At 53.7% G+C, this 25,791-nt stretch overlaps 1 protein-coding gene across 1 annotated transcript in view; it reads left to right on the top strand.

Moving 5' to 3' along the window:
• The window catches only part of LOC119110811 (zinc finger SWIM domain-containing protein 4), a 71,340-nt gene extending 46,169 nt beyond the window's left edge, over positions 1–25,171 (top strand). The window contains exons 6-18 of the mRNA XM_037234683.1: positions 147–297; positions 594–763; positions 1,085–1,224; positions 2,040–2,167; positions 3,380–3,522; positions 4,199–4,400; positions 4,985–5,229; positions 6,334–6,503; positions 7,135–7,280; positions 9,341–9,504; positions 9,803–10,069; positions 21,442–21,660; positions 24,062–25,171. Of these exons, the coding sequence (XP_037090578.1) occupies positions 147–297; positions 594–763; positions 1,085–1,224; positions 2,040–2,167; positions 3,380–3,522; positions 4,199–4,400; positions 4,985–5,229; positions 6,334–6,503; positions 7,135–7,280; positions 9,341–9,504; positions 9,803–10,069; positions 21,442–21,660; positions 24,062–24,520 (2,604 nt within the window). The 3' untranslated portion in view covers positions 24,521–25,171. The remainder of the gene's footprint in view (positions 1–146; positions 298–593; positions 764–1,084; positions 1,225–2,039; positions 2,168–3,379; positions 3,523–4,198; positions 4,401–4,984; positions 5,230–6,333; positions 6,504–7,134; positions 7,281–9,340; positions 9,505–9,802; positions 10,070–21,441; positions 21,661–24,061) is intronic.
• Positions 25,172–25,791: the final 620 nt, after the last annotated feature.

The raw sequence follows: 25,791 nt of genomic DNA on the forward strand, positions 1-25,791 counted from the left end.
GCCGCGCGCCGGGCCGCGCAGGAGCGACCCGCGCCACTCCACGCGCCCGGTACCCGGCGAGCACAGCCCCGCGCCGGACGGCGCCAGGGTCGCGAGTGCCGCGGCGCGCGGCGTCACGTGACCGTCGTTCGCCTGTCGGCCACCAGGTGCGCGAGATGCTGCGCGCGCGCGACTCGAACGGCTCGCGGATGCTGATGCTGATCACGGAGCAGTTCCTGGCCGACCCGCGCCTCATCCTGTGGAAGTCGCAGGGCAACCCGATGCAGGACCGCTGCCGGCAGCTCTGGGATCAGCTCGGTGCGTCGGCTGACAGCCTGCGCGCTGCAGCAGAGAAGTTAGCTGGTAGACTGCTGACGCCCCAGGCGAACATGCGCTGAACTGTGGCGTTATTGTCTTTGATGGCCTGGCAGTAAGCACCGAAAATGGTTCGCAACATTCTTGTACTCAGACCTTTTGCATTATTTACTAATGAGGATTATCACGTTATAAAATTATTAATCTGAATTAATTTGTAACTAACTTGCCACGTATTTAACATGCCTTCATTTCCAAGCTGCGTGCGGCAGCGTTGACCAGGACTCCCTGCTGTCCAGGCGCCCTGTGGGTCTGCGTCACGCTTAGTCCGACCAGCACCAAGCTGGACAAGGTGCGGTGGCGGGAGCTGCTGTCGCGCTGGGCCCAGGTGGAGTTCTGTCCACTGGAGGACCCCGACTACCGCGCCCCCCAGCGAGCAGCGGGCGGCGACCGCAGCGACGCCGTTCCGGTCAGTACCTACGGTTGGGGAGAGGGGGGAGGGGGGGCTGAGGCGTAACTGCACCGTACTCCGCCCCTCGTAGAAAGCCGTAGTGCAGTTCGGGAACATACTTCCAAAATAAGCAGATCCCCCAGGAAATATAGGCAATGAAGTGTGTGAATATGATGGAACAGCGCGGCCGTTGGCACTACTCGGTCATGCCGCGAATCGGCTAGCCAGGTGTGGTGCCTACTGCGCCGTCAGGCAGTGCGTGACCCCCACCGGACCGTACAGCGGTGGTCCGCTGCTGTGTGTGCCGCCCCCGTTCACTGGCGCTATCACCCCTGCCAGTGGCAGCATTCCCGAGACCGACTCAGCTCCAGCGAGGACAGCTCGGACGACGACGTGAACATGTCGGAGGGCCCGCCACCGCCAGCCTCGGCCCCAGTGCCCGCTCAGTCCAGCCCGACGCCGCGCACCGTGTTCCACAGGTGAGGCCGGTGCTGCGCCGGTCCCGACGGGCTCGGCCCGCTGTGAAGCCTCGGAGCGAGAGAGCGAGAGCGAGAGAGAGAGCGAGAGAGAGAGAGAGAGAGAGAGAGAGAGAGAGAGAGAGAGAGAGAGAGAGAGAGAGAGGAGAAGAGAGAGAGAGAGAGAGAGAGAGAGAGAGAGAGAGAGAGAGAGAGAGAGAGAGAGAGAGAGAGAGCCAGAGAGCCAGAGAGCCAGAGAGCCAGAGAGCCAGAGTGAGCGAGAGCGAGAGGCACCAGGCTGTTTGGGAGTGTGGGTTCGTGGCTCGCGCCGGCTCAGCGGCGGCGGCGTGCTCAGCTGCAACTAGAGCCCTGATTAACGGGGCGCGGCAGTCATGGATCCGCCCACACGCGAGCTCAAATGCCGCTAGGCTGAGCCCTCGTCATCGCCGACTTACGGCCCGACTTACGAACATTGCCCCCTTAGTCATCGGCGTTGCTTTCAGAGATGGTGCGGACCAGCGTGACGACGTGTTGTAATAAGGCCGCAGTTATGTGGCCGGTGTCGCGTAACGGCCACCTGTGGCCTTTTACTGCGGTCATCCAACTGCAACCCGTATCTCTCGCATAATCCGTTTTTCACATTTTCTTTTTGTCATTTTTGTCTCCGCAACAGACCTCTGACATGGGCGTGCGGTAGTGCGGTATCATGTATGGTGCGGAAACCAGTTAGACCACGGCATAACGTTCCGAAGGTGGCATCTTTGCGCCCGTGTGCCGGTGTTTTGCCGTGGTGGCGCGGTCTCAGCACGTGGCATCAGCACGTCCTTGGTCCCGCAGAGACATCGACGGCACCTACCTGACCTGGACAACGAGCATCTGCGGCAGATCTTGGCGCACGACGCGCCACCGCCACCGCGCCAGTGCCACTCCGCCAACTACGACGCCCAGGGACAAGCCGCTGTGCGAGGTGGGTCACGATGTAGGAGCAGCCGCTGTGTCGCGGTGGGTCACGCTGTAGGGACAGCCGTTATGGCGAGGTGGGTCACGCTGAAGGGACAGCCGCTGTGGCGCGGTGGGGTGACGCTGTAGGGACAGCCGCTGGGTCACACTGTAAGGGCAGCCGCGTTGGCGAGGTGGGTCACGCTTTAGGGACAGCCGCTGTGGCGAGCTGGGGCACGTTGGTTTTTGATCAAAATATCGTGTACGTCGATGTTTATTAAGTAACGCGGACCAAGTGTGGCAGGGACAGGTACTGTTTTGTTGGAGGTGATCAGGACCTAAAGCGGCATGCGATGAGTTAACTACCACTTAGAGTAGCAAACTGCTGATGAATCGGTTGTGGATTAAAAAGTCACCTGCCGCATGATCTTCTCATGCACTTGATATTCTTATTCTAGGCATCAGTTTCGTCGTTTGCCTCACAACTATTCTGCGAGCTGTTGCGATCAGCGTGGGCCCTCTGGACGCGAGCGTGCGACGGTGGTTTTTCATAACAGGCCTTTGAAAGTGAAGAGGCGACAGTATGACTGGTAATCGGATGAATTTTGATCAAGCTTTCTCTTTCGGAATTATGGCTACCTTGTTGCTCCTGGTAAAGGGGTATTTTTTGACCAGTCACATATTTTTAAGCCTGGCTAGTAGATTTTAAATCAATATCATTCAGTGTTCATGTGGGGTGTCTTTCTCTGTGCGTATCAGAACATCGTTGCCTAACGAAAGTTTCCCTCACTTGATGTCGAATACAAAGCCATTCACCGGCAAGATTTCTTCACCCCCCCCCCCCCCCTCTCCTCCTCTTGGCTTGTCAGTGGAACCAAGAGCGTCCCGTCCGTGTCCTGACGGGATGTCGATTTCACCTGTCACTTTACTACCCGTTCTGAACTGCCCATCAACCGCGTGGCGATCGCTTACCGCCTCTGCAGCGGCTTGTCTGGTCATTGGTCTCGTCGGGATGGCCGTGACGTCATGTGGGCACGTGACGTCTCTGGGCAATGCCAATGATCTTAACAGTTACATGCGTGGAGAAACAGCAAAACATAGCTATCGGCGACGCCTCGAGCGCGAGTAAGACGCCTCGAGTGCGGGTGAGACGCCTTGAGCGCGAGTGAGACGCCTTGGGCGCGAGTGAGACGCCTTGGGCGCGAGTTAGACGCCTCGGGCGCGAGCGAGACGCCTTGAGCACTTGTGAAACGCCTGCACCGGTCTGTTCCAGAGCACCTGCCCACGGCCTGCGCTAGGGTCAATGCCCTGCGCTCTCACGGCTACACGAGGGAAGCACTCCGGCTGGCCACCTCGATCGTACGCACCCTGAAACTCTCCCAGGTGAGCGCGCTAGAGGCTGGTCCTGACGCCGCACACACAAACCCCGCCGCCGGAGAGGCAAGGTCGCCGTGACCCTTGACCGCTTTTTGTCGTCATTCCACCGTTCACTTGGGTGACAAGTTACACCTGATAACAGGGACATTGTGCCTTCGAATCACGGGAAGGGAGGGAACGCTTCAAACTTGTTATTATGACCAAGATTGTCCCAAAACTTGCACAAACCTAGGTTTTGACCTGCCTCATTGGCATGGATGGGCCAATCACCTTAATTTACGCGGCGCTGAGTAGATAATTAGGGACTGTAGCCGCCTACTGAGCCGAAACCTCAGCCAATTTGACCTGTATCCTGCCACGCTTAAAGTCTGGTGGCATGATTTGGAGTAAATTGATGAGCGTTAACCACGTATAGCATAGGGATGTTCCAATGATAGCCACTCTGGTGCTTGTAACCATATTTTGTGGTCACAGCTGTAGTATGTATTCGCGATGGCCCGATGCATGAAGCAGACGTTTCGTGAAGTATGCACAGCTGACGTTGCCTAAAAACGTCACATGCGTTATCGCCGTTTTTCCAAACGCTCTGGTGGGCACAACGGCCGTTTCCCAAAGCTGTAGTGTGTGTGCAGCGGCCGCGCGAGGGCAGCTCCGTCTGACGGGCGCCCGGCGCATGCCTCAGCTGCAGGCGCAGCGCCGCTGGGAGGAGGAGAAGAGCCGCGTGCTGGCGCGCTGCAGCTACTCGGGCGTCTCGCAGAGTCCGACGCACGCGTGCCAGGAGGGCTGGATCGGACACCCGCTGGACCCGGTCGGCGCCCTGTTCGACACGCTGGCAGAAGCGTCCGTGCTGCCGGACGCGCTCGGCAAGTGCTGCTACTTCTCAGGTGCGTGCCTCCCGCGTTGCGGCGGCTGATTACGCTGTGCGGTAGGGGCAGGTGGGCGGGTGCACGGTGCGTCGTCTGCTGTGTGGGATGGGGTCTAGGGTGACCATACAGTGCTGTGGTCGTGGCGTGTACCCCTTTCAGTTGTGTGGAGGAGCAGGTCATTTGAGCCTACCTGCGTTATATGAACGTTATCAGCATCCTGCGTTATGCTGAACTCGCTATTTTTACCTTTGCAGTGTATGTGTCACACCATTTTGCTTAGTAAGACATGGTGAGGCGGTGCTTGAGGAAGGTTTGATAACGTTACTGACACGATATTTCGGTGCCTAAACTGCGGTCTGTAGAGTGTCGCGGGTAGCATGTTTTTCTCCCAACACTATATGTGCCGCAACAATGATAAACGGCTTCCTTGCGCGTAGCCGTGTCCAGCTGAGGGACCACCGCCGTCTGCCTGCCCCGTGCTAGCCTCTCCCCTTTGGCATCCGGGGGCCCGGTACCGCAGTGCCGACGCCCGGACTGGCGTTCTCACTGGCCGTTCTCACCCGGCGCTCTCGCCTGACGCCCTGGCCGCTCGCCGTCCGCAGAGCCGGCCGGCTCCAGCGACGACGGCAGCAACGTGACGCCACCACGCTATCACCACGTGCCGGTGCCGGGCTCGCGCGACCGCGCCGAGACTCTGCTGACGCTGGCGGCCGAGGTGGCGCTGCTGTCGCTCGGACAGCAGCGCATCATGCCCGTCGGCCTGTACGCCCAGGAGAAGGCCTGCAAGCAGGAGGATCGGCTCATCGCCAAGCTGACCGAGATCGAGGCCGACGGCCTGCTTGTGGCGGTACGTGGACCATCGGCGGGCCTGTGCTCGGCGTGGTCAGGTGGGAGGGGTCCGAAGTGGCGCTGTCACTAACGAGAGTGCGCAGGCGGACCTGTCTTCGCTGAAGCTGTCCCTCTATACGCGTCCGTTGATTACAATGAATGGACAATGGACGCGAAGAAGCTATTTCATTCTGCTGTCCTGGTTTGGAAATTCAAAACCTGTGTCTGAGCCCATCGTTGGCCGGGCGTAGCGCTCTAGCCGAACGGAGGGTTATATAGACAATGCGAACACGAATAAATTAGACCAGGAATTGTGTCAACGAGTGATTGCGCATGCGGCGATATAGGATACAAAGAAATGACGCTCAGCGAAATGTGAACTGCGGAATTGCGTATGTGAAGTACAGCGAATTTTACGTTTTGATTTGCGACATTGACCTGCGAAGGTTGCGTGGGTGTAGATTGGCGTGCGTATATATATATATATATATATATATATATATATATATATATATATATATATATATATATATATATATATATATATATATATATATATATATATATATATATATATATACTTTACCGACGAGAAGCGCATGAAGAGGCTGTACACATATGACGGTAGGCTTGGCGTGCCAGGAGGCATGGCGCGAAGAAACGCGACGCAACGTTCCATCCGGGAACTGCTGAGCTGTATCTGGTGGTCTGAACAGCTGTGATCTGGCGACGATTCCGTCCTGACCAGCGTTCGGTGGCCTGTGCCGTGTTCTGACCAGCGCTCCGTGGCCTGCCCCGCGTCATGACCTGCGCTCCGTGGCCTGCCCCGTGTCCTGACTTGCGCCCAGTGACCTGCCCCGTGTCATGACCAGCGCTCCGTGGCCTGCCCCGTGTCATGACCAGCGCTCGGTTTGCCCAGCCCGTTTCCTGACCTACGCTCGGTGGCCTGTTCCGTGTCCTGACCAGCGCTCAGTGACCTGCCCCCTGTCCTGGGCAGCTCTTGGTGGCCTGACCCGTGTCCTGACCTGCGATCGGTGGCTTGGCCCGTATCCTGGCCTGCGCTCGGTGACCTGCCCAGTGTCGTGACCTGCGCTTTGTGGCCTGACCCATATCGGCGCTTCAGGTGCTGCGGTGCCAGACGCTGCTGCTGCTAGAGGGCGGGCCCACTTCAGGCCTCGGTCAGGGCATACACCCGGAGTCGGTGCCGCTACACACGTTCGCCAAGTACCTGTTCACCACGCTGCTGCCGCACGACGTCGACCTCGCGCAGCGGGTCGGCCTGCGCGCCATGCGGTCAGTGGTGCCGCCCGGCGGCCAGCCACCGAACTACACTCGCCGCTTATCGACTCGCGAAGTGACACATGGCGCCGTGCGCCGCCGGCTGCTGTCAATTGCGTTGACATGCGCCCAAGTTTTTTCTGCTCATTGTCCGATCCCGAACGATTGCATTGCCTCCTGTTTGCTTAATGCTGTCCACACGCTGATGACAAACGTGCACTGTCACTTGTACGCCCGCGCAGACATCTGTTGCCGTGCAATACGCATTATGCTCGCTTGTTGTTTTCCGCCTGCTTACGTCTGCGTGACATTTCGCCTTTTCACGCCCTTGGTCAACGAATGATAAACTGCGGTGAGTTTTTAAGTTGCGTCTGCATGGGCACGACTGCCCTCCGTCCGTTAGCCAGCCTACCGTTTCAGCCTGCGGTTACTTCGCATGACTCTCAGGCGTTCATGACTTCATTTTGGAGCACCATGTTGACGTCACACTTCACTCTTAACAACAGAGACGTCATATGGCGTTCTTGTGCGGGCGAACTTCACGTGCTCTTGCTCGCACCTGGCGCGCCCGCCGTCTGGCTGTGGTCTGCACGTGCCCAGCGCCGTGCTGGCGCCGTGCTGACCCGCGTCTGGTGCCTGCCGGCAGCCTGCCGATACTGGAGGAGATCGAGGACCCCGACGACGCCACCGTTTCCAACCTGGTGCTGCGCCGCTACCCGCGCTGGTTCACGCTTGGCAGCATCGAGAGCCAGCAGTGCGCGCTGGCCTCCACCATGCTGTCGGCTGTCAAAGGTGAGGCTGGCGGCCGAAACCAGGCTCGGCCCGGGCGTGGCTCTAACGGAGTATGATCAGCGGAGCTCTAACGGAACATGACCAGCGGAGCTCCAACGGAGTATGATCAGCGGAGCTCAAGCGGGGCCTGGCCAGCGGAGCTCTAAAGGAGCATGGCCAGCGGAGCTCCAACGGAGCATGATCGGCGGAGCTTTAGCCGAGCTTGGCCAGCGGGGCTCTAGCGGAACTTGGTCAGCGGAGCTCTGAATGAGCATGGCCAGCGGAGCTCTGGCGGAGCACGGTCAGCGGAGCTCTAGCGGAGCTTGGCCAGCGGAGCTGCAACGGGGCATGACCAGCGAAGCTCTAACGGAGCATGGTCAGCGGAGCTCTAGCGGAGCATGGCCAGCGGAACTCTAGCGGAGCATGGCCAGCGGAGCTCTAGCGGAGCATGGCCAGCGGAACTCTAGCGGAGCATGGTCAGCGGAGCTCTAGCGGAGCATGGTCAGCGGAGCTCTAACGGAGCATGGCCAGCGGAGCTCTAGCGGAGCATGGCCAGCGGAGCTCTAGCGGAGCATGGCCAGCGGAACTCTAGCAGAGCTTGGCCAGCGGAGCCCAGCGGAGCGTGGTCAGCGGAGCTCTAGCGGAGCTTGGCCAGCGGAGCTCTAGCAGAGCTTGGCCAGCGGAGCTCTAGCGGAGCTTGGTCGGCGGAGCTCTAACGGAGCCCGCGTCTGGTAGATGTGTGTCTTCTAGAGAGGGGTCGGGGAGGGGAACGGTTTCCGCTGCCAGCCACGTACCAAAAACGCTGCAGCCACGATTCGCCGCGTCCAGTGCGCAGAAATCACTGTGTCACGCTGTTCTTGTTTTGTGTCGGGTCACCCGGTGTGATGATCCCGGTCACTTTTGATTATATTTTTCAGTCAACGCCCACGGCAGTTTCCAGAGTCAATGTCAATTTTCAGAGCTTTGGTCTTGACTCCCCCCCCCCCCCCCCGGCCCCCGCAGTTTTCGCGGCTCCGCATTCAGGTCTCGGATCGTCTCTGCGCGTCATCGCCTGGCGCTTTATATTGCCGCAGCCCCCTGCTCCAACACGGTCATGCTTCCGTGGTGGCGGGAGGCATGCCTGCTCGCACTTGTTCTATGGTTAGTCGCTGGAAGGCTCTCATTCATACGTCTTTTCACACATGTGGGCTTCACGGTGTCTTTGCTCTGAAGGTATGAGTGAATGACTTTGTGTATTTATTTATGTCTGGTATACCTTGCAGACGCCTAGTTACCTAACTGCCGACTGCCGACACTTCTCTCTTCATGAGTGAATGGCAAAGCTGAATGTAGCTGCGTTGGAGGTGTTTACGTAGTCCAGCGTTGATCCACTGCCCAGCGTGTCTGCCGGACTTAGCCGCCGTGCCTCCCACGACTGCGCACCTGTAATCCTACTACCCACGTAGGAATCATATAGAAAAGCGTACATACTCAGAAAAGCCCGGGAAGTATGATAGCCTGACACAATTGTGCCGTGCAACGTCGTCACGGCGGCTCGTTGAGACTGCGGCTCGGCTGCGCGGAAGACCCCACTGGGCGGCTCTACGGTCCGGCGCATTGTCATAGTCGACCGCTGTGAGATTGGATGTAAGATGCGAAATGTCCGTGCCGGTTGCGCCAATGCTCGTATCTCGAAAAGAATTCAGATTGTTCATGACCGGCACCCGGACAAGTGAGCGCATCAACCTTTTACACGTAATGAGTTGGAGTCGGCTTGCCAAGGGCTCTTTAGCACAGCAAGGAACCTTTAAAACCAGGTGACGTATGTGGTACCTATGTCACCACCAAGACGGAATTTTAGAGTGCCTACCGCCCACGGATACCGTGGACTCCGCGTGCTGCTGGCATGCGGAAGACTGTGGGTGTTTCTCATCAACGGAAGTCTCTTGCCCCCTGCCTCTGACTGCTGCACGCCATGAGCGCCACCTATGTACCGAATGCGTTGGGCGATGTTTGTGTGTCGGGGCGGGTGGTGCAATTGAATCGTTTTGATACCGGTCACTTCCTGACACCTGAGGCGTGACGCCTGACACCCCCCGCAGACGACATGTACCGGCTGCGGCTGGTGCTGGAGGCGGCGCAACTCAACATCCACGGCTCCACACACCTGTTCAAGCTGGCGCAGGACGCCTTCCGCTTCGCCACCTCTGTGGACGGCCCGCGGCCGGCCATGCTGCTGTCGGCGGCGCTGGAACTCGGTCTGCAGGTGGGCAGTCCGACTGGCCCTGTTGTGCTGAGGGCCTGCCCGCCCGCCCCAGAGCCCTCGTGAGGCGGCGGGCACCGCGCTGTTGCCCAGAACACCTGACCTCTTCTGCAGTACTGCAGAGTACTGCAGTACTGCAGGGGGGGGGGGGGGGCGGGGCGGGGCGGGGCGGGGCGGGACGGGACGGGGCGGGGATAGTGGAATGTGCCGTGTTGTGACCCCCGCTGGGACGGAGGCTGCGCAGAGAGCCGCCGTGAGCCGGCCGCCCAACGCCCCGCTAACTTGCCGCCGCCGCCGCCAGGTGATGCGCATGACCCTGACCTCGATGAACTGGAGGCGCCGTGAGATGGTGCGCTGGCTAGTGACCTGCGCCACCGAGGTGGGCGTCGACGCGCTCATCACCATCATGCACAACTGGTACACGCTGTTCACGGCCACGGAGGCCACGGGGCCCGTCGCCACCACCATCATGTCGCACACCACCATGCTGCGGCTTAACCTGGACTTCAAGGCGCAGGAGGACCTGAGCAACGCGGCGCGTCAGCTGGCGCTGCAGTGCGCCACCAAGGTGAGAGGCGTCATCCCGGGCGGCCGTGGGACAGGGGCCGAGGCTGGGGTTAGGACCAGGGCCGGGGCCGGGGCCGGGGTTAGGGCCGGGGCCGGGGCCGAGCCCGCGGTTAGGACCGGGGCCAGGGTTGGGACCGGGGCCGGGGCCGGGGCCGGGGTTAGGACCAGGGCCGGGGCCGAGGCCGCGGTTAGGACCGGGGCCGGGGTTGGGACCGGGGCCGGGGCCGGGGCCGGGGTAAGGACCGGGGCCGGGGCCGGGGCCGGGGCCGGGGCCGGGGCCGGGGCCGGGGCCGGGGCCGGGGCCGGGGCCGGGGCCGGAGCCGGGGCCGGGGCCGGGGCCGGGGCCGGGGCCGGGGCCGGGGCCGGGGCCGGGGTTAGGACCGGGGCCGGGGCAGGCTGGCAGACTGGTACTGGATAATTATGTGCACCAAACCGAGTATTATTGCATCTGGGTATTGTCCCTTTTGATTGACAACTCCTATGTAGTCATTAATAATAAAAACAAACATTAGAAGATCGATATCACTGGTCAGGGGCATGTAAAACATGTAAGACGGGTTAGGACCGGGGCCGGGGCCGGGGCCGGGGCCGGGGCAGGCTGGCAGACAGGTACTTGATAATTATGTGCACCAAACCGAGTATTGTTGCCTCTGGGTATTGTCCCTTTTGATTGACAACTCCTTTGTAGTCATTAATAATAAGAGCAAGCATTAGAAGATCGATACCACCGGTTAGGGGCATGTAAAACATGTAGGACGCATGTCACGGTACCTATTGCGAAATATGCCACCCTGACGCCCCAGCACAAATTTTGTTTTTTGGAAACTGTCTTTTGGAGATATCCACTCCCCCGTCCCATTCCCTAAACTAACTGGCCTGATGGGTCTATATGTATATGTATGACGGCAGTGCGGACCTTTTCTCTGAAACAGTTTATTAAAAATGCGTACGCTCATATGGACCTTTACGAACCCACCCTCATGAATTCTAAGTTGGCAACCAGAGCCAATGCAACGTAAACCTGCTCAAACGACGTTACAAAGTAAACATTGGTTAGATACTCACATATGATGGCACAACATGTTACCATGACTTCTCTTGCATTCACTGAAAATGTTTCTTTTAAACACGTAGCAATTTCGTTTAGTACTTGCTGCGGCATGTGGGTGATTAATTTAATTTATAATCATTCTTGTTTTAGAGAGCTAAAAAGTCAGTTAAAACACAGGAGGATCGGGGAGCTCACATAACTGCTCACCGTCTTAATAAGCGAAGAAGTCCTTCCGCCCCCCGCCCTGCCCAAATGTGCTCCATTCCTACACATATAGCAAGGACGACACGTGGTCGAGCCATTGACTGCACGTGTTTTGACGAGGGTGAAAAAGTGCCCTTCTGTCACCGACGAAATTCGGAACCGTTTTAGCTGTCACCTGAGGCCAGATCTGTCAGAAACCGTTGCAATATAACTCTTGACGCGATATACCACAAAAAAGACAGATAAAATGCAATGCGGCATAACCATGAAACATTATTGTTTCAGAAGTTGATTTGCGCTCAAGTATCACTTGCTGGCCATCAAGCGCTGAATGCTTGCCAGCAAGGACTAAGAGCAGCCTGCATCCTTCTACTTAACATGCACTGAACCCAATTCATTACCGTGGCGAGCACCCGAACCCATCTGTCTCAAATGAAACAACGCTTTCAAACGCAGCTTAGCAAGCTGATCTCGCTCGTCCTAAGAGGCTGTGAACAGCCAAACTTTTAGGACTAGAGAAAACCTAGTTATTTGACATTTCATGTTGTTTGGTACGTCAGGTGACTTGGCCAAAACAATGTGTGCAAAACGCTGATCCGAGGAGCATCTGAAGTGCCCTGAGTCACCGCTGATCTGTAATGTCAGCGCTGATATAATGTACCTTGTAGCGGAACCCCTTAAAGTTTATCTGAAAACCCCGCCGTGACGTCACCGCGGGGCGCCTGGACAAGCCACAACGTTGTAAGCCTGTAGGAAAGGGTCTTTTTTAGAGGCAGCCTTTCGGCACATTGAGGGGGTGCAGACGGCTGAAACACCTTTAACATGAGGCAAAACATGTGTTCTCTTGTAGGTCAGGTGTGCTTTTAAAGCTCAATCCCTTAGCTTTATATTGCGAGCCATTTTGCACAGGCGTTGCAACGCTAACCTAGGTGGCGCCACTGGTATAAGCACCTGGTTTATAGATGGCGCTAGTGCTATTTTTGGGCTGATGATGCTCATCCAGTTGTCCTAGATGCTTACATTTTGCTTCTCGAGGCGTTCTGCGTGTTGGAATGCAAGCTAACTGAGTTCGAAGTATCTTAACATCTTGCATGCAAATACCTTTCCTTTTTCGGTCACCAAGGCATATTCTCGGGTCAATTGCCTGCCATTCTTGTTTAAACGCCATATGATGTTCGGTCACTGTCTTGGTCACCTACATGTGTCAATCTGCTAAGTTTGACGCTAGACTGAAAATTTGACGGTCGTTTGAGCATGATCGACGCTTTTAACCCTCCGAAATTGGCTGAATATTGAACACGTGACATCGATATGCGACGTTTCGAACTCGCCATCGACATTATGTGGGCAGGTTGGTGGAAGAATTATTTGTCCCTGAAAAACGATAATTCCGCCCATGTATGAGATGCAGGACATATGCAGAAAGATAGCAACCCCGAGCAACCTACTAATTCAGTGCATATGTTGTGATGTTCCGGATGTAAAGCACATGGTAAATATAAACACGACACAGATATGCAACACGACACGAGAGAATACTTTATTTACCAAATAGTGCAGGCGTAGGAAGCGGCAATAATACCAAAAGGGTCGTAGCAGTGGACGCGCAAGGCGTCATGCTGTCCGCATCGAGGCACACAGAGATGCGCCGGAGCCTTTGAGTCCAGACCAAATATAGTAGCACGATAAAGTCGGGAAGGCGTCACCTGCCTTCTACGCATCAGAACCACGCGTCCAAGGTATGCGCTCACCAGCTCCAGGAAGGGCGTCGGGACGTGGAACCTGATAAGCCCCCCCCCCCCTCCATCCAACCTGCGGAATAGTGAGTAGCTAGTTCGGCCGGCCCGAAACTGCCACTGCTGGTTATATGGATACACAGTAATACGCGCTCGGGCGGGAGGGGGTCAAATTGAACCCCCCCCCCCCGAAGCTTTTCTAGAGTGGTTTCCAAACGGTGCGCCTGACGTAGCCCCGCGAAATTTTGCATACTGTAGACAATTAAGTGGCGGATCGTTTGGCCTAAAAATTTTGATGTACCTCGTAAGGTCGCTGACCTATGGCAGGTCAAAGTCAGGCCATGGTTTCAGCGAAGACAATTTCTAGGGAATCGTTCAATCCTATCCAACAACGGAGTGTTGGACGAAGCCACATATATCTGAGGTACTTAATTAGGAAGCCCAACAACTGAATTAACTAGTAAAATTGACCTAAGGTCAGTTATAAAGGTCAGACCAAGGTCAAAATCAACACATCTGCCCTAGGCTTTATTTATTTATTTTTTACCCTACGGCTTGCTGTGTGGGGTAGTTTCTGGTGTTCATTTCGGATTTATTGATAACAGAAACCGCATCATACACCTGCCATAGACTTCTTAAAGATCAGAATATGTCGCCGACTTGGAATCACCCATGTCAACATTTTGTTTTTGGGAACATACTATCCAGCGTAATCTGTATCGTTTATCCAAACGCAAAACTCAAAGTGGTCCTGGTCACCATGACCTTCAAAAGGTCAAACGAGGTCACCGACCTCAGATGAGAATGTGACCTTTTGCTTAGAGCAGCCATCTATGTTCCATGGGCCCTTTGGAGACAACCTGGAATTTGACCTAATTTGACCTTACTTGACCAGAAGGTCATGACCAAGGAGTATCAAACTCTGACCTTAGTGAGTTCACGTACAGGTCAACACGCCCTGTGAATTTGGTGTTTCTAGCTCCCTGAGTTTCTGAGATCTCAGGGGGTCAAATTGACACCCCCACCGGAACGAAGTGTATCTAACCGGCCACCCGGGCGCGTATGCTTTTCGAGCCCCACTTAACCAAATTCTAGAATTCACTGCAGCACATTCTGAAAAAGTCCGTTTTTTCAGATGGTGATCAAACGTCGTTTTTTACAATACATTTTAGCCGCATGTGGTAGCTTGAGCTCATCTATACCTACAGACAACCATGCAAACGTCGAAATCTGTGGTGAGTTTTCGATGATAGCATGAGTATTCCTAATAACCGTTCGGTAGCATTGTACTTGGATTTGCCCCACTAGAGGCATGGCCTGGCAGCGCGCCAAGAACGTAGGCGCTCTGGCATGATTGACTCACCCTAAGTCAAGTTTTTGGGACGCCTGTCAAACTAGCAACAGTTTTATATCAAGTTGTACATCGATATTCAGGGCTGTCACGATCCGGCTAAAAATTGATAGGCTTATAACGTTAAGCCTACGCGTGTCAAAACCTGAAAATGTTTTGAAAAGGTGGCCATTCACAACTGCTTGAAGAATATGAGGTTGAAGTTCAAGATCAGTCAGAGCGAACAATTTTGATAGAGCTCGAAATGTGTACTCATAGACCAGTGCCCAAACTTCTTAAAACATTGAGTTTGGGCATATATCTCGCAACGTTTTGTCGTCCAACTTGGCTTTTCGTAGTTTGAGATGCATGGACTTACCTTTTATCAGTCTGCCATTTTTTAGCTGAATTGCGACAGCCCGTAATATCGATCGGCGGTTCGATACAAATATGCTGCTAGCTTGGCAGGTGTAGTTTTGGGGCTAAAGAATTGGCTAGGGCCAAGATTCCGCCAACGTCTCGTTCATCCTTTGACATTGGAGCACAGTTATTTGGCATTATGATTCGCGTTTAAAATTAGCGCTTGTCAATATTGTCGGCGTCTTCACGAATGAGCAGAGCACGCCATTCATGCGTCTGAACGCCAAATCAGAGTTCAACCCTCGCCCTGACTTGATGTTTTTCATAAGACAATCTGATAAGAGGGGGGGGGGGGGGGGAGCCGACGCAACCCACTCCGCCAGGAAAGCCACACAAACGTTTCAACCGTTTCATTCTGAGCGTATGGAATCTAGTTTTGTGTGTTCTGAGCATATATGTATAACGTAGGGCTCTGTTGCTGTAACAGGTGACGTCCCCGCCGCCGCGAACGGCGGCTTTGTCGGTTGCCACCCGCCGGTCGCGCCGGCTGAAGATGGCCTAAGGAGGTCATTTTTCGGAAGCCAGATGGCACGGACACATCTTTGTGTCCAAATACGCGTAATGAATGGCGCGGGCGACGCAGAAACTTGGACACGATTGCACAACATGTCGGAAAGGTATCCTCGAAACACCTTTAAGGAGAGAGAGGGCGCCTCGACAGTATTCTCCACCTCATCGATCCTCTTATTAAGGGAGGTGCTAACACCGCCACCGGAAGCGTTCCATTTTGCGTTGTTCATGATGGGTTTGCATGCAGCGTCCTTTGCGAGATAGAGTAGTTGAAACTTCAAGCTGCGTTCAGAACCCGTATGCGATAAAATGCTTGGAACGAAACGTGGCTCTTAACATCTTAACAGGCACTTTATGTCGGCAATGGTGAAACCATGTCGTACCGCGCGTCTTGTCTTAATTTCATTTATAAATAGTAATGAGGCGGCGTCCGCCGTATCCTTGTTTCGCAGTGCAGGCTGCAGTACGATCCTGCAGGGGAATTCTTTAGCGATGTGCATCAGCTAGAAATGGCACACTTGCGCTTTAAACTTTATTTCACAAACCTATGCTGTGCGATAAGATCGTGGAAACCCATGCGCGTAACAATGGTAACCACAACAACAATGGATTTTGAGGAGGTATCAAACTTGGCTTTTCTGAAATGTTTGGTACAAAACAGAAATATGTACTAAATTACTCCGGTTACCTTCGTTGTATATTTATAGCAAAAGTCAATCAATGCCTTACAGCACACACTAACTTCTTTGGTTTATTACATTGTTTTTAATAGGAGACCGTATTGTTGAGATAAGCGGCATTAGCCAAGCAGTCTAGCCGATAAACCCCGTATCCAATGGAAACTACAGTCACCCGCGAGTACGTCACTGGTTGCCAGGCTCACATAATCTGTAGATCCAGCAACCGTGGTGTGAAGTGTAGTTTTGCCATCTAAAACTATTTTTATTTAAGCTACTACGCTTGCTCTATCTGCCCATACAGCGAACAGTCAACGCTTTGACATGTGCTGTACACCACCTTACGCTGGAAGTGTTAGCGACTACAGATCAATACTACGCTCGAGTTTCGTCTGACAGGGATGGTCCCTTAAAATGTAGTCTAGTCTGTTGTAATTTGTTTTTATTTTCGCAGTTTTGTCAGCAGTTGGCTTGCGTAGGTGCTCGTGTCTGTCACCGACCATGTTCGGTAAATCGGAAATCTTTGTCACCCTTCGTGTTGACACGTTGGCTTACTCAAGCATTCATTCCGTGTTTTGATTGGAGCTTCAACACACACACACACACACACACACACACACACACGCACGCACGCACGCACGCACGCACGCACGCACGCACGCACGCACGCACGCACGCACGCACGCACGCACGCACGCACGCACGCACGCACGCACGCACGCACGCACGCACGCACACTTCGTCCTTCATAGTTGTCAAAAACACGCCCCTGGCAAGCTTTTGTTGCATCTCGCCGTGGACCGCTAGAGCGACACCATGGGATCTGCGCCCATAATCAGCTAAAGGAACGATTCACTATCACGCGACTCTGTGTGTGGACGGCGCCGGAGCAATGTTGTGGCTGTGGCTGGGGCTCCGCCAGCTGGCGTGCTTTGGTGACCTGTGGGTGAACCAGAGATGTTGTTGTGTCGCCCCTTGTCCGTTGTCTGTAGTCGTGTTGTGCCGCCGATCCCAGACCGGTGGCTGGGCAGATTGCTGCCGAGCGAGCTCCACTGTACACTGACTTAAAATTAAAAACGCCTCAGCAAAAGGCGCCAGAGAGACTGGAAGGTTTTTGACAAAGTCCTCAAGGAGATCAGAATCAGTGCAAAATGTTGATACCATTTGCTTAGGACACATCTGTCCGTCTGTCTGTCTGTTCGTCTGTCCGTTCGTCGCGTTTTGCGTAACGCCGTTCACGAGCCTGACGGTGGGTTGTTGAATGGTGAAATATGGACACAACGCGCATGTGCACCAGGCGGTTTTCCACCGGTAGATCGCGAGCCGCTGCGGTCCGGGGTTCGCGCGTGGTATGTGGTGGAAGGACCGCTTTAGGCCCAGAAGTTGTGCACGGATGGCCCGAAAATGTGGCCCTCAACGAAGCCGCCGAGCAGCCGCTCAAAGCTTTAGTCTCATCTCGACAACTTGGGGTCGGAGCAACACAAAGTTAACGCGCTTGGGTAGATGATTTGATTGGTGCTTGATGATTGATGAGTGACGATTAAGAAGGGCATCGCCTGTTGGCAGTTGTGCGGCTGCGCGTATCACGTGTACCCACGTACACAGAACCAGCCAAGATGTTTTTGGCCGCTTTAACGGGTTTTGACGTTTTGCACTGTATCTCGGCAGGCAGAATGTGTGTAGGCGCGAATCTAAATTCCAAGCGTCGACCGACGTACCGTCGTCCATTTATGTGAACTATTCCGAGTTTATGCGATGCACGATTGCGACAGGATTCGTTGGGCAAGCCGGGAATGTCAGCATTTTGGAAAAAAGCGGAGCCAAATACACTCTCGAAGCTGTAGCCGGAGTCGTGGCGAAATGTATATAACCGCGTGCAACGATTCATTGGCTGTATTTACCAACCATCTGCTGGTCATTATGTACACTGTCCCGCCGTCCGTGCATCGACCGTACTTAAGCGGTCGGAACTCCACATTTCGCGTCGCCGAAATTGCCGCCGGTTGATTGCCCGCTCAAGTATTTTAAGAAAAGACAACGGAACACGCATGCGCCGTATGTTGCTACAGTACGACAGTCACCATTCAATCATTCATTTGATGAACATCAGAGGGTTCCTTGACTCGTTGTGTTTGCATCCCCGAGATCATACAAACACAACGCCAATATACGCCCCGTCGCCTTGCGAAGCAAGCCTGGAAGCATTTCGTCAATCTACCGTAATTACTAAAAGATCCCCAAGACGGCGGCGACGGTGACGCGGCGGCGGTGAATCAGGCCATTACGCATGCTACCGGCGTCCGGCAGCCGTCAGTTACTCATTCATTCCCCCCCCCCCCCCGAACTCCGGCCAGGGAATCCCAGGGAACGCATCCCGGCATCATGCCAACACAACGCCCATGTACGCCCCGTCGCCTTGCGAAGCAAGCCTGGAAGCGCTGCGTCAGTCTACCGTAATTATTAAAAGATACCCAAACGGATATCCCGAAATAGTCCATGGAAGAAATCATATTGCACCTAAAATTCTGAATTCTGATACATTGGCACCGGCTCTGTATGTCTCGTACCTGTCTACAGCGAGCTAGAATCACTTTTGAACTAGGGTGGGAGTGAAAAATTTCATCGTGAAAAGACCGTACTAGAGTGAAAAATTCAATTCACAAATAAAAGATATTATGAGCTAGTGAGAGATACTTCAGCAAAGAAAGATATGCATTTCAAGTTGGCATTGGCGTAATATCATAACCCTGTTAAAACTCGTTTGTTTTTTAACATCTTAGGCCATTCAAGTGAAACAGAATATATTAAAGCATAGTGATTTCATAGCAGTGTAATTAGCATAAAACACTATGTAACGCCAACAATTGTATGCTGCGTTCTGCACTTCCCATCCACAACATTTTTTAACACAAAACAAAACAAAGGAATTCAACAACAAAACAACAGCAGAAAATGCAACAAGCATAAAGCACTAAAAAACCTTGGACTCCTACACATCAGCCCATCAGCAAGTCAAGCACAATAGACTTACCTCTGCCTTCTGTCAGGATGGGGTTAAGGAAAATAAACATTATGTCACTGTTTCTTACAAAATTCCAATGCTTATTTCCATGAAAGTAGCCGAACTATGCCTAACGTAAAGAGGCCTTGCCTCATGTCATCCTGTCTAACCTGTTTGTATCACATCAGCATTTGGGAGTCACTGATTCTTGCACAATTCCTGTTGCACAAGCCATGCAATTAACCATCTTAACCTAACTTAGAGTAACCCGTATGTTGAACATCATTTCAACTTACCTCACCTATCTGTCGGCAGCAGCACTGGTAATAAAAACATGATAAAGCTCATTTTTGGCTAGTTTCAACTTCCACTTTCATTCAGTGCATTTGTGTCAGTTTGTTGACACCAGATGAAATGGACAACACACATGTCAAAACACTTCAAATCACTTTGAACGATTTATTCTGATTGCCATGCTGAACCTCTGCCAAAGGCAATAATTGGTATGCTCCACAAAGCAATTCCTCTTCTCCAAAAGCAATATAACTTTTAGATGACCATACCAGTTTTGCTGCTCGTTTTTCAGCTGCAACAAAGGAATCTATTTAGATTTGTTTATTCATATTTAATGGCAAAGTTTGATATGTGAGCTTCACATTTTGAATGAGATGGTCTGACTATTTGCTACATGCTGATATTTACCTCATATAATAATTGTTATGTAGCTGATGGTATCCTTGTGTTAAAAACATGTTGTATATATACAGTACAGTCATTGGCCGGTCAGCAAACCATGCCAACCATGAACAAAATCTGGTTAAAGTAGCCATGAGGGGGTGTTTCAAGAAATGTGAGGCAAGTAATCAACAATATGGAACCAAATAAGTCAATTACATGTATTGTGGCATCATAATTTGTCTTATGACAAAAGTCGATGGACTGAAACAGAAAAAATGGCTACCTCTAATTGCAAATCATGTGTTGAAAGCAGATAAGGTGAGCAATTACTCGCTCCACAGGAGTATTACCGGCTTTGTAAGGACACACTTATTCGTGTTCCCTCAAACAAAAAGTTATTACCTTTCCCATGGTTTGCTGACAGACAGGCTCATCCCATTCACCCCCAAATATAAATATAAATCATGCCCACCAACCTAAGAGATTAAAATGCGAAACAAGTAATTGATGTGCATGATACACAGTTCCAAAAAGGCAGAATTTCGCCATCAAACGCTCAAGTATTAGCTGCGTCAGGTCTGTCCCAAAACAATGTATGGCAGCATGACGTAGCCTGGTGATGTAGACACTGGAAAGGGTTTGGATTTGTTATTATCGAGCACCGCCATGAACCAAAAAACGGCTCTAGGGATTCAACAAGGCAAGAATGGCGGTAAAAATAAGTTCCGTGCTTCAGATTGTGTCCTTCATTCGCTGTGAATTGTTTACTCCTGAGTGCATATCAAACATGTTTGGGCGGCTGGCGAATTAATCCAATTTGTGTATAAAATACGTGCAAGTTTGCAGCTGGAGCATTTTGCAGAGAATTTGGTCAACATTTTAAGCAACAAATGGTACATTTAAAGGCAATCAGAAGGGAAGCGAGATTAAGTTGTATCTCACTCATATGATACCAAGAAAAACAAAAGTGCTTAGATAAATACAAAGACTGCTGTCAAGATCTTGTAATCAGCCGAGTTGACATGAAATCTGTGAACTTGAATGCTGAAATGGTGATATTCATCTTTTAAATTTCATTTAGAAGATATTTCTCGAATGTTTCACTCCTGCATTTCGGGAGTGATGCAATTTAGTGGTCAAGTTTCTTCGGGTGAAAGCAATACGTGGAGTAAAATTATCTACCAGGCTTTGCTGGTGTTTGCACCAATCTCCGCTTTCGTGGTGTAGTGGTGAGGCCAAAAAAGTTAGCGATGCGTGAAAGCCTTGCATTTGGCACACAGCTGTCAACTGTGATGTATTTTGGAAACAAACCAAATTTGATACATGCAAGCGGATGGAGTCGCTGGGGCTCTTGGTCTTGAAGGTACTTGGCGCCCTTGCTCTTTGCATACATAGCCATGCTTCATGACTTGATGGTAGACTTTGCAAATGTAATAGATGCAGGACATAGCCATAGGCGCCCAGGTTCTGTGGAGCCTTGTTTATGCATGGTGGTTTCAAGTGAGTTCGGTTTTAGAGAGGGGGGAAATCAGAAAGGGATATATGGGTTTGGCATCTGCGATTAGACAATATGAGGCAGTAGTGAAAATCCATGTAAAGTGTGGGGAAAAGGAGTGAAAAATTTCTCCTTATAGGATGTTGCTTTACACCTAAAGTCGCCAATTCTATGACACGGTCTGTATGTGACGGTGTCTGGCACGGCCGACCCCAGCGGTTGCCGCAACCCTGACCTTTGGTCTGACCGTTAACCTGTGGCTACCCGGCAGGACCCGCCCAACTGCGCCCTGCACGCCCTCACCCTGTGTGAGTCGGAGCCGATCGCGTTCGAGACGGCCTACCAGATCGTCATCGACGCCGCGTCGCACATCATGACGTCATCCCAGCTCTTCACCATCGCCCGATACATGGAGCACCGCGGCTACCCGCTGCGGGCGTACAAGCTGGCCATGCTCGCCATGAACACCATCTATCTGGTGTACAACCACGTGAGTGGCGGCTGGCGGTGCCTCGGAGTGGGAGGGAACCTCGGCGGACGGCTGCGCCCGTCCCACCAGCGTGGACTGGTGCTGGTACTGTCGGCGCCGACCGGCATTGGTGGCGGTCGCGGCGAAATCGAGCCTGATGTCTGTATGAGACGGGAAGTCGCGCGGTGTAATGAAAAACAATGCAGGGTCGGCAGTATTCTATAACGGTCGAAATCTTCCGCACGGTTTCGGAGTCCACGGGGTGCATCTGGGTGGCATGGGAGTCTTGTGGCTTTTTTGTGTTTAGAACAACGCGGGGAGCCGCGCGATCTGGCGTCAGACACCCGTTTCAGCGAGTCGGGCCACTGCACTGGTCTACATCTTTGACGAGAGTTGTTGCCATTGTCCAGCACGGCTACAGAATTGCTGCGACCAAGTGCGGCACGGATTGTCGGATGTTTTGACCAAGCGCGACTCAAAACGCTGTGTTTTTTTTGTGTCCCTCTCCCCCCCCCCCCCTCCTCCCCCAGTGACGCATCAGCAGCGCCGACGCGCGGCATGTGACATGTTATCCCCGACAGTGATCAGATAGACGTGGGGGGGGGGGAGGGCAGGGCGTATACTGCCAGACGCGATTTCCAGCCAGATCCGCCGCCGAACAGCTGACTGGTGCCCCCTCCCCTTTCTTGTCGGTTCTGCTTTGGTTAGTCGGCTTGTGGTGGGGGGATGGATTCGAGCCAGCTTACGTCGGCGGCTGTTGCACACTGGCCGCGCCCGTCGACTCCGGGCCGCACGGACGGCCTCGCGCGGCCGCATCCGTCGGCTTAAGACCGCCCGACGCGCCATGGATCCGTTGCTCTGCGCGGGTAGAGTCGTGTTCCGACCAGGAAAAAGACGCGAACAAAAAGAGCAGTCGGCTTTGGGCCCAGTCGCGTCCGTCAGCATGCCGAGCGATGGCAGGTCGTCAGTATGGCATACTCGGGTCGATTTACGGAATCAGGCTTGGTGAATGAGAGTCAAAGCATCGCTGAGATCAGTTCTACCTGGTGGGATGACTTCAGCTCGTTTAAGCAGGCGTTTTGTCAGCCCCGCATGTAATCTGAGAACAGGAGAGCCGGCGTCTGCATTGCGTTTGCCCAATGTTCCCTGCCTTCCAAAACATTTACTATGCTTGGTACGAGCACGATTTTCACCAGCTCTGATAAATTTGAGGCCTCCACATATGGTCTTGGGAATCTATTCAGCACCTGAACTTACCATTCAACTGTAAATAGTTTTAGCGGTTAACACCCGCCCGGGTGGCCGGTTGGATATCCTTCGCTCGGGCGGGGGTCAGTTTGACCCCCCTGAGATCTCAGAAACTAGGAAAGCTGGAGACACCAAATTCTTAAGGTGTATTGACCTACACGTAAACTCACATAGGTCAGAGTTTGAGGTTCCTAGGTTATGACCTTTGGGCCAAATGAGGTCAAACAAGATTAATATCCATCTTGGTCCCCAAAGAGCTCCTTGAACCTAAATAACTGTTCGAAGAAAATGGTCGCGCGTGCATATAAGGTCAGTGAGCTTTTTGACCTTTTGAAGGTCATGTTGACCAAAGTAATAGAAGACTGCTTGGAGTTTCGGATAAGCGACAAAGATGACGATGGTCAGTGTGTTCCTAAAAACAAAGTGTCAACCTGGGTCATTTAAGGTCAGTGACCTATTCTGACCTTTGAGAAGTCAATTGAAGCTGTATAATGCGTTTCTGTTATCAATAAACTCGAAATGAGCATCAGAAACTATCCCACGTAGCAAGCTCCAAAGTAGCAATGCGGGTTGGTATGACCTTGGTCTCACTTTCATACCTACCCCTAGTTCAGTGTAATTTGTTTATTCATTTGTTGTGCTGCCTAAGAAAGTATCTGAGGGATGTGTGACTTCGTCTAACACTCCGATGTTGGGTCGGATTGAACGATGCCCAGAAATTGCCCTCGCTAAAACTGTGGCCTGGTTTTGACCCGCCATAGGTCAACAACCGTACCAGGTGAACCTAATTTTTCATGCCAACGATCCACTGTTCAATTGTCTACAGCTATGCAAAATTTGGCGTGACCGCGCCGCATCGTTCGAAAGCCATTCCGGAAAAAACCTTTGAGGGGTCAATTTGACCCCCACCTGGGCTCGCGTTAATGTTAAGCACCCGAGTTATTCGTTTACCGGTGGAAACGTGGTACGTAGACATACGTTACTTTGTTCGGTGTTAGCGACATGTTTTCTTGCGTCATCTCTTTCACGCCTTGGTTTGCACTCCCACCACCACGATCACTTCATTCAACCAACGCTCAAAACAGAGCACCGCGTCTGGGAACGCTTCAGCAGAGCGCCGGGGGTTCGTCTCACACACACTGGGGCCCGTCTCACACGCCCCGCGCTGTTTCAGGACACACACCCGGCCATCAACGACATCCACTGGGCGTGCGCCCTGAGTCACTCGCTGGGCAAGTCTGAGCTGTCAAGCATGGTGCCGCTGCTGGTGAAGAACGTGCAGTGCGCCACCGTGCTCTCGGACGTGCTGCGCCGCTGCTCGATGGCAGCGCCCGGTCTCTCGTCGCCGGACGCCAAGCGGCGGCCGGCCAAGCCGCTCGGCTACGAGCGGCCGCCGCTCAAGGCCCTGCTGGAGGCAGCCGTGGCCGCCTACGCCAACACGACCCACTCGCGGCTGACGCACATCAGCCCGCGCCACTACGGCGACTTCATCGAGTTCCTGAGCAAGGCGCGCGACACGTTCCTGCTGGCGCCGGACGGTCGGGAGCAGTTCGCCGCTCTGCTCGAGAACATGCGCACGGCCTACAAGGGCAAGAAGAAGCTCATGTGCCTGGTGCGCGAACGGTTCGGGTGATGCTTCCGTTCGTTAGCTAGCTGCTGGTGATATAGTCAACGATCTCAGACGCGCGCACGGCGGCGCGTGTGACGTCATGACGACGTGGTGCCTTGGCGGCCGCGGGCGTAGCGTGGGTGGATCCGGCTCTGGGGCGCACTGGGCAGGGTGACGCACCGGCCACTGGACCGCTCCCGGCTGAGGGGCGCACCGGCCGCTGGACCGCTCCCGGCTGAGGGTCGCACCAGGCTCTGGAACTCTCCAGGCCGAGGGGCGCACCAGCCGCTGGAACGCGTGAGCCGAGGGGCGCACCAGCCGCTGGAACGCGTGAGCCGAGGGGCGCACCGGCCGCTGGAGCGCGCGGCGAGCGGCCGCCTTGCTCTGCCACGACCAAAGATGTACAGGGCCGGCCGGCCGTCTCTTCCAGGGCCGCACGGGCCTGTTTGGGGCCGGGAGGTCGCTGTACATAGGCCGGGCGACCGGCCGCCGGCGCGGGGGGCGGACAGCAATACCGCAAGCCGGCCCGGGCGCGTTCCTAGTTTTCTACGTCGGCTTTAGATGGGCCGACGGTGGCGACGTCGCCCCGCTTGTATGTACATCTGCGTGTCCACGTGGGGTAATATGTGCTTGCTGCTGGTCGATAGGGGCACCTTTGCGTCAGATGACGCTCGCCACGAGAGGACTGAGTGGGGCCGGTCGTAGTGTGGGGTAACCCAGGGCATTGTCGTGTTTATACCTCATTTTGTTCGTCACATGCCTTGTTGGGCTATCCAGCCCGTGGGCGTTGGCCCCGTTTATGTTACATATCCCTGCTGGTGTTTTGAACCGGTGTTGTCGATATTAGTGAGGCCGCTTGTTCGCGTTCTATGCACACGGACTAAAGTGCCAGTGTGTGGTCGCCACGCATCGTTTAGATTGTTCATCGGTTCGGTCGTCGCGACCACTTCTGAAGTAGTCTACAAATGCAGTCCATATCCTGCTGGAAAGTATGGAGAGCTGACTGACCTGACACTGGTGTATGGTTCGGTTCGATTTCCATTGTGGCGGTGAAGCTGGCGCCTGCAGCTTACGGTTTTCTTCCTTAGGCTTCAATGTATTATTAGCCTTTTACGGCTGGCTATCCATCCTCTTCCCTTTATTATGCAATCAGACATGTGGGACGTTGCCGTGGCGTCAAAAGCGTACCGACTGTTCAAAACACGCCACGTCTAATGTAAATGCGATCTGAATGACTTGCAGCTGCCTTGGTGCACAGCGTTCTCGTGCAACTTCCGTTCTCCAAGATTCTTTGT

The sequence above is a fragment of the Pollicipes pollicipes genome, unplaced genomic scaffold (genome assembly GCF_011947565.3).
Source record: "Pollicipes pollicipes isolate AB1234 unplaced genomic scaffold, Ppol_2.1 Scaffold_7233;HRSCAF=8593_pilon_pilon_pilon, whole genome shotgun sequence".
Classification (NCBI taxonomy): domain Eukaryota; kingdom Metazoa; phylum Arthropoda; class Thecostraca; order Pollicipedomorpha; family Pollicipedidae; genus Pollicipes; species Pollicipes pollicipes.